The sequence below is a fragment of the Echinops telfairi genome, unplaced genomic scaffold (genome assembly GCF_000313985.2).
Source record: "Echinops telfairi isolate 266 unplaced genomic scaffold, ASM31398v2 ScPeMD7_7458;HRSCAF=8496, whole genome shotgun sequence".
Classification (NCBI taxonomy): domain Eukaryota; kingdom Metazoa; phylum Chordata; class Mammalia; order Afrosoricida; family Tenrecidae; genus Echinops; species Echinops telfairi.
In genome coordinates this window covers 44,703,502-44,711,927 of record NW_022111358.1, presented here as the reverse complement: position 1 = coordinate 44,711,927, position 8,426 = coordinate 44,703,502, and the positions used below count along the sequence as shown (strand labels likewise).

The following is an 8,426-nucleotide window of genomic DNA, read 5'->3' as shown; positions in this document are numbered from 1 at the left end:
TTTCTCCCTTTGCAAAGGGTCCCTGAGAGTCAGGATGCAATCTACCACTGTGCGTTTGGCTCCATCGTTGTCGCATGGCGCCACCTTGTGGCCGACCTCTATGTGGCACCGTGCCCGTCTTGGAAAAATCAGCTCACTGTAAACCTGCGTAGGGATTCCCAGACTGTAAATCTTTACAGGAGCCCACAGCCTCATCTTTTGGTGGGTTTGAATCACTGACCTTGCAGTTATCAGTCCAAACACGCTTAAGCTTGCTATGAAGTGTCAGGAGCTTGGGAAACTTTTGTTAAGTCCCAAGTCCGCTCCAACCCAGCGACCCCTTAGGTACAACAGAACAAACCACCACACACCACCGGTCCTGTGGGATCCCAATTGTCTGAACCCATTGTTGCAGCCACTGTGCCCACACGTGCATGTGAGACGAGAACCCCAGGCACTCCTCAAAGTGACGGCCTTGCTTTTCAACCCTTGTACAGGGATCCTGTACAGCAGATCTAGCCAATGCAAATGCTTCACTTGATCTTCTGACTGCTTCCACGGGCATTGATCATGGATCCCAGCAAGATGAAATCCTTGACCACTGGAGTCTTCTGTTCATCACGTTACGGAATGGCCCAGTGGTGAGGCTGTCTTTACACCGAGTTGTAATCCCTATTGAAGGCTGCCACCCTGCTCTTCATGTGCAGGTGGCCTCAGCTTTCTACCTCAGGGCTAGTATTTAGTGGGCTTGAACCAATGACCTTATCGTTTAGCAGTGGAACACACCTAGGCTTGCGAGAAGTACCAGGACCTTTTAGAAACCGTTAGTTAAGCGGCTCACTTAACCAATGGAACAGCCATCAACGGGGTCACTTCAGTTGCAGGACCAGGAGCGGAGCCTAGGGGAGTCAGACTGTGCTCCCAACCCTGTCCTCTGTGTACCCTCCACCCCACCTTAAGACCCAGGGGTCTTCCTGTCAACATCACTAGACTTCTCACAGGCCTCTCCCGATTACAGCCACCCTACAGGGTAGGGTGGAACTGCCCCTGTACACTTCTGACTGTAGCCAGTCTTTTCAGGAATACAAGCTGGTCAGAGTGGTGGGTGGTTTAAACTGCCGACCTTCCACAGCAGCTGAGTTCTGCCCAAGTGGCCCTGCTTTGGAAGGCCTGCCCCAGGCTAACATCTGGGAATGTCCCAGACTGGCCAACTGTTGAATGGATGTTTGAATTTCAGTGTGGACAGACAATACTGTACAACGCTGCCTCAGAAGCTGTATAGCCACAATGCTTAGGGCAAGGTTGCATCCCACTTTCTTACTGGGGTCCATGGGTTACATGTTGGGCCGCCAAGGTTGGGAGTTCAAGAGCAACTGCTCCTCCTGGTAAAGATGAGGCCATCTCAAGATTTAGTTTCAGAAAAGCTGCGATTGATTGAATGGGAGTGAACTTGAGAATGCCCTTCCCCCAAGGCTGAGACTGTAATGTGCAGCAGCTGTGTGAAAGGCACGCAAGTGACTTCTCCCAGGGTGTGTGTGTGTGCTGTCTGAAGCCCGCCTTTACACACCTGGAAACCAGCTTGGCACAGCAGTCATAGGCACTGGAAAGGCCGAGGGCCAGGGCTACAAAGCAAGGTCCTGGCAGCTTTGCTGCCTGCCCAGGATCTGCACCCAAAGGCAGCGCACTCCCCTGAAATGAGGCAGTCCCAGAAGAGCAGCCTCTTCTACGGCTCGCCCCACAGGGCAGCATTCCTAACACTAGCTAAAAAAGGATGGCTGTAACTGTCGCCCATGGTGACCTGGTGGCAGTGACCATGTTTGGGGGCTGCTGTCAGGTCAGCACTTTGAAACCAGGCCTACCACGTGTCCCCACCAAGCACCCTGCCCCCGCTCCCACCAAACTCACCAAGACAAAAGGCATGGAAGATTAAAAAACTTTTTTATTATAGTTTGCATTAGCCAGCTGGGTTCATTTCAGCTCCTTCACTGCCAGACCTGTGGGGAAGGGGACAGAGTAAGCCGGAGCAGACCCTCTTTACTGGCAGTGCCTCGCACACACCAGACACCGAGGGTTTGCACCAACAATAAACATGCTCTTCGCAGACTTTATAAACCTGCCTCTGGCCAATGCCGCTCCCTTGAGGACCCTTCCCCACCCCACTCACCCACCGCAGGTAGGCAAACTGCAAGCCCCCCACCCACCCCCTGGTCTTGGGGCCCACCTGGGGGCAGAGACTGCTTCAGCTTCTCGGCCTTTTCCTTGTCGGTGATGACCAAAGTGTAGAGGTACCTGCTGCACCGCACCTTGAACTTCACGTTATCCTTGTTCTTCTTGATCTTGACAGCTGCCAAGAGACCAGAATGACCCACCACGCTGCATCGTAGAAACAAAGCCACCAACCTGGTTCACCTGCCGTCCACCTGATTTCTGCCAGTGACTACACTGCTCCCCCGCCCTGTGCGTCTCTATCCAGCCCCAACGAGGTCAAATTTTAATAGCCAGCCGACACCATAGCGTCTCTTAAAAATGAGGAACCTGCAGACCTGCCTTCCCTGTCTGCCTCCAAATCAGGCAAATCCACCCCACCCGGTACAGCAACATGTCTCAACCTGTGGCCGGTGACTCAGACTTGGCTGCTGGCAGGTCGCACCTTGGGGACCTTGACTTCCCACCCACCTCCCTCCTCAAAAACATTCCCAAGTTAGAAACAGCAGAAGGCTGGCTTCCCAAACAAGTAGGACAGACTCGTGGTGACCCTGCAGGGCAGAGAAGGACCCCTTTGGGTTCTGGGGCTGTGCAGTCCCTGGAGGACATCACGCTTAGCAAAATGGCAGGCAGCACGAGGGAGGGAGGCTCAACAGATGGATGCACTGACAGTGGCTGGGGCACAGGAACCACTGTGAGCATGGTGCAGGACCGGACGGGCTTTTGCTCTGTTGTGCACAGGGACTGCTATGAGTCAGAGCCAACCAGACAGCACCTAGCTGTTCTCCCATGGAAAGACATGTCTCTAACTGCCGACCCGCTGTGTAGCCCACGCCTCCAGGAGGCCCTAAGTGTGGTTTAACAGGTGGTTAAAGAGGGAACCCCAGGAGCCCCCGTGACCCTGTGGGATGAACAGGGCTGCTCGGACAAACCCCCCAGCTGCTCCGAAGGAGAAAACCAGCCTGTCTGCTCCCACAGGAGTCCAGCGGGGGAGCCGGCACGGGGTCAATATGGTCAGAAGTGGCTCCACAGCAGGGCACCCCCCATACAGCCCACCCTGCACCCAGAACCGCTCAAGGAGCGAGGTCAATCACAGGGTGCAGGCCTGTATCGGAGTCCGCCCAAGGCACAGGCTGTGTGGAATCCACTCAAACCAAGGGCTGCATGGCTTCCCCGGCCACCATGTTGACGTGGCTAGGTGAAGCCCCTCAGCCACGTGTGCAGTCTCTGAACAATGGGACCATCTTTCATTGAACCCCGACCTCCATGTGGCGAGGAGGCAGGATGTAGGTGAGATTCAACACCATTACCTGCACACAGAGAGAAGCGAGCACAGCCCTGAGCACAGGACAGCCTCCAAGGATAGATAAAGACCTCCCCCCAGACCATGACCCCAAACCCGAGGGACTGCGTGTATTTCAGCCAGTGGTCACGCATCTACTAGCTGCCTGAAGCCCCCAGCTGCTCTGCGGAAGGGCTTTCTAGCTCGCCCCACAGGGTAGCCATGCTAAGTTGGTTCCTTAGGTGACAGGCACTACTGCAGCCTAACTAGCCAAGGGCAGAGCCAGGCACACTCATCGTGATCAGACTGAAGCGGACACCCCTCATCTCTGTACAGCGGGGTCACTCACACACCCGTTAGGACACTTGTGACAGTGCCACCAGATGCCATGCGTACCATCAGTGGGGACCACCCACGATGATGCCCCTCTTTTATACCCCCTGAATGGCTTATGAGGGGGCCTTGGGGTTGTTTGAAGCGTTCCAGACCACCGGGCTGGGAACTCATAGGGCAGCGCGGCCTGCGCTAGAGGGTCACGTGAGCCAGCTGACTCCAGGGCGGTGCGTTGGAGGTTGATGTTCAACTGCTCCCAGGGCCTGCCGCACACTGTGGTGCCACCACTGGCACAGAGCATTAGAAATGGCTGGTGTCTCAGCCAGACCCCGGCACCAGGGATTTCAGAAAGTTCCCGAAATATCCCATTATTGGAAGGTGGGGTAGAAAGGGGGAACCCATTACAAGGATCTACATACAACCTCCTCCCTGGGGGACAGACAACAGAAAAATGGGTGAAGGGAGATGTCGGTCGGACAGTGTAAGATATGACAAACTAATAAAATTTATAAGTCATCAAAGCTTCATGAGGGAGGAGGGGAAAAATGAGCTGATACCAAGGGCTCAAGTAGAAAGCAAGTATTTTGAGAATGACAAGGCAACAAATGTACAAATGTGCTTGACACAATGGATGTACTATGGACTGTGATAAGAATTCTGTGAGCCCCCAATAAAACAACAACAACAAAAAAATCCCATTATCTTCCAATTCCATTGTGGGAGGCTCTGGGCTGCTGTCCCACACCGCCTTTCATCTAGCCCCCCTGTGTTCAGGACAAAGTGGCAGGAAGAGAATGGGCCTGAGTGGTGCTGGGGCGGCAGAGGCAGGGAGCGGCAAGCCACAAGGACCAAAGCTGTGTCTCACGGAAAAGCAGGCAAACCTCCTTGAACCGATGCCCACACAGCCCTGCACAGGCCCTCAGCTGGCCACCTGCTGTGTTATAGTCTGAACCCAAACCACACAAAATCACCCAGACCGTGGTTCATCAGGGAGACCACAGCACCACACCAGCTTTTAGCGGAGCCCTGGCAGAACAGTAGTCACCGTCCGGCCGCTAAACACCAAGGCCATCAGTTTGAAACCACCAGCTGACCCAAGGGAGAAAAGACAGGGCTTTCTGCTCCCATAGCCTCAGTCCTGGAAACCCACGGAGGCAGATTGGCTTGGTTGCTCAGACTCCCTGCCACTTGTGCAGAGCACACCTACTGTGCACACACGCAGAACGGCCTTCCAGAATCTCACAGCAGCAATGGCTCTCCAGGGAACTCTTCCCGCGACCTGCCGCTGGCCAGGCAGGCTTATGTGCCTGGGGTCTGAGCTAACTGCTCCGACAGCCCCCCTCCCCAGGTGGACCTGCAGGCCCCCTTACACTTGGCGTCCTTTCGCCGCGCGGTGAGCAGGAAGTCCTTGATCTCTTCAATTTTGCGAGGCTGCAAGAGAACGGACACCGCACAAGAAATGGTTGGAGAACTGCCTTTCAATAAAGACAAATTAAGTCCCTCCTTCGGAGCAGCTCCAGACAGCAGAAAAGTGGGGGGGCAGGAAAGCAGTCTCCCGCCCGCTCCGGCCCCGCGTGGCCGTTTGAGACAACAGTGGGTCCCAACTCAGTGGCCTTCCCTGCGGCAGAAAGGGGCGCCCGTCGTTAGACGAGTCAGTGTCCACACGTGCATTAACCGCCAAGCCTTGCTCCGTTTACTTCGGCGGCCGCCCTTTGCTGCAGCCCCGGGTTTTGTCCGCACCCCCAATGACTGACCACGCGGAAGCGTCGGACTGCCCCCGGAGCCCCCTCCCCGGGCCACCACCTCGGCCGACGCGCACGTTCGGGGATCCGTGCCGCTGGCCTCGCTAGGACACGCGTGGTGTTTGGCCACGGTAGCGCCGACCGCCCCTCTGGGGTCTCGGGGTACCCTGGGGACGCCCCCCGCGCCCCCTCCCTAGGGAAGGTTCCCGACCCGGGTCGTACTCACCATGGCGACGAGGCGCGGACCGGCACCTGGGGGGGGAAGACATTCCTTGGCATTAACAGGGCTCAGGGACAGACGATGACCCCGCCTCCCTCCATATACCAGCCCCGCGGCACCCCAAGTTCTCTCCCCCTACCCTCGATCGAACCCCAGGGCCCCCGAGTTTCGCCCGGCAGAGGATTGCCCCGGATTAGACCCGCTTCCCCACGTACCGGCCGGGACACTTACAGCAAGCCGCCAGAAGCGAAGAGGGCGGAAGAGGCCGGGACTTCCGCTTCCGCTCCGTTAAGCCCTCCCGCGGAGGACACGGGCTACGGCCTCCGCCTTGGGTCAAGATTCATCCAGGCGTTCGTCCGTTTTAGCACGACTGCCCTCTCCTGGTCCAGACGACTGACTGCAGCTCCACAAACTGGCCCCTGCTTCCTCTTGGCTCCCTCGTCCTTTCCCTCCTCTGTCCCCTTCCCCATCCCCCCCTCTCCTTTCCCTAAATCTCCCCAGCGCGTCTTCGCTCCGATTCAAGGAACCCTAATGGGGCAGTGAGTTCTGCTACTAAGGTGACCAGATGTAAAGTGGGACACCATTGACCGGGGGGCGCGCGGGGAGGGGGGTGTCCTTGATTTAAAATGTGGTCTATAGGGACCAAATAGACCGTTCCCTAGCTTGTCGTGCATTCTTTCCAAAAATGGGGACTGTCCCGCCAAAAGCGGGACGTCTGGTCACCTTATGCTAACCTCAAGGTCAGCAGTTGAACCCACCAGGTGCTTCGCCTGGGGAGGGAGGAGGCTGCCTGTCCACTCCTGTAAAGAGTTTCAGTCCCGAAGGCCCACAGGGCCAGTTCTCTAACCTCGCTAGGAGTCCCAATCGCCTCGATGGCAGTGAGTTTGGGTTTTTGGTTTGTTTGAATTCTGATTCAGCCGAGTGGACAGTGTTAGGTGTCATGAAAGAACATTCTCATTTATTTGAAGAACCTTCTAGGGCAGCGTTTCTCAACATTCCTCATGCTGCCACCCTTTCATACAGTTCCCCCTGTGGTGGTGACCCCCAACCATAAAATTATTGTCCTTGTTACTTCATCACTGTCATTTTGCTACGGTTAGGAATCGGGCGACCCCTGTGGATAAGTCATGCGACTCCCAAAGGGGTGGCGACCCACAGGTTGAGAACCACTGCTCTATGTCCTGTTGGCTGCCCTTTGTGGCGTCCCTCACCTCTCTTTCTGGTTTCTTGACCGGCAGTTATGGGCCATGCCCAACAGGCCCTCCGGCTTGCCCGCCCCCCCGCCCCTCCACACTTCTGACCCCTTTAAGAAGTCTTGTTAAGTGACATCGAGTCGGGTCCAACCCATGGCATCCCTCTCTGTGCCCAACACGGCCCTGTGCTCGCCATCCCCACAGCTGTGCCTGCGCTTGCGCCTGTAGTTGCAGCTCCTTGAGGGCCGTCCTCTGTGTCGCTGCCCCTCTGCTGTACCAAGCATGATGTCCTTCTCCAGGGACTGCTCTCTCCTGACAGCACGTCCCAAGTACATGAGACAAAGTCTCCCAATCCTTGCCTCTAAGGAGCTCCCTGGCCGCGCTTCTTCCAAGACAGGCTTATTTGTTCTTTGGGCGCTCCATGGTCCGTTTGATCGGTTCATCAGCACCACACTTCAAGTGCATCGTTTCTCCTTCAGGCGTCCGTATTCAATATCCAACTTCCACATGCGTAGGAGGCGACTGAACATCCTCTGGCTGAGGTCAGGTGCACCTCATTCCTCAAGGTAACATCCTTGCGTTTCAGTACTTCAAAGAGGCCTGTATAGCAGATGGACCCAGTGCAACGTGTCCTTTGATCTCCTGACTGCGGCTTCCAGGAGCACCAAGGGTGGATCCCAGCAAGACAAAATCCTTGACCACGTCAACCTTGTCTCCACCAATCGTGATGTTTCCTGTTGGCCCAGTGGTGAGGGCTTGGGTCTCCTTCCTGCTGAATTGTATGCCAAAGACAACTCCCAACTGCCGGCTGGCACTGTGCGGGGCATGGTCCGCTTGTGGGCCCTGAGCTAAGTGCTTCACCCACGTGACTTCCTCTAGCCCTCAGGCAGGCCTGAACAAGGACGTGCCATGGTGACCGCTCTACCCGCTCTGCACACTGTCCAGACCCAGGCCTGGGAGAGGTGACGGTAGGACGGGAGCCCAGGTTGGTCTTCAGGAGGCTTCCGGACAGACAGCCAGGCCTTCACAGTACAAGCTGGCCAGCTACTGGAAGACCCTTCGCAGTGTCTACCCATCCTCATCTGCTCGTAGTTCCTTGAGCCCATAGATGAAGGCAGATCTTTCCAGGGAGCCTTCGGAAAGCCTGTGGATATTGGTTGTATTTTTTATCCTTCCCTTTCCTTTTATTTTATTTTTTATTTTTTGTTTTTTTCTTTGTGAGAGAGTGAGTGAGTGAGTGAGTGAGTGAGTAAGTGAATGAGAGAGAGTGAGTGATTGAGTGAATGAGAGAGAGGGAGAGAGTGAGTCAGTGAATGAGAGTGAGTGAGTGAGAGTGAGTGAGTGAGTCTCATTTTATTTTTAACTGCTGTCCCAATGCCTATATTTTATTATATCCTTGAATTTAATAACTGCAAATTTAATCATTCCACTCAAACCAAAACCAAACTTAAAGCCGTCAAGCCTGGAAAACA

General features: G+C 55.4%; 1 protein-coding gene across 3 annotated transcripts; it reads right to left on the bottom strand.

Annotated features, from left to right (window-relative positions):
- Positions 1 to 1,900: 1,900 nt before the first annotated feature.
- RPL38 (ribosomal protein L38) lies at positions 1,901 to 6,029 on the bottom strand. Of its 3 annotated transcripts, none has more exons than XM_045299558.1 (5): positions 5,977 to 6,029; positions 5,768 to 5,793; positions 5,170 to 5,230; positions 2,201 to 2,323; positions 1,901 to 1,973 (listed from the first exon to the last, which is right to left on the bottom strand). In XM_045299558.1, the coding sequence occupies exons 2-5, from the start codon at positions 5,768 to 5,770 to the stop codon at positions 1,948 to 1,950; spliced, it is 213 nt and encodes a 70-aa protein (XP_045155493.1). In that variant the 5' UTR covers positions 5,771 to 5,793; positions 5,977 to 6,029; the 3' UTR covers positions 1,901 to 1,947. The 3 variants fall into 3 exon arrangements, with proteins under 3 accessions (XP_045155493.1, XP_045155494.1, XP_045155495.1); XM_045299559.1 differs by having other exon boundaries at positions 5,993 to 6,024; XM_045299560.1 differs by lacking the exon at positions 5,977 to 6,029 and adding an exon at positions 5,901 to 5,956.
- Between the last annotated feature and the right edge of the window lie 2,397 nt (positions 6,030 to 8,426).

What these genes read in the sequence shown, in the direction of transcription:
- RPL38 (XM_045299558.1), bottom strand. An exon ending in GCGGCGAAAGGACGCCAAGT is followed by an intron (nt 2,324 to 5,169) that starts GTAAGGGGGCCT and finishes GTCTCTTGGCAG; the next exon opens with CTGTCAAGATCAAGAAGAAC. An exon ending in GAAGCAGTCTCTGCCCCCAG is followed by an intron (nt 1,974 to 2,200) that starts GTGGGCCCCAAG and finishes CCTTCCCCACAG; the next exon opens with GTCTGGCAGTGAAGGAGCTG.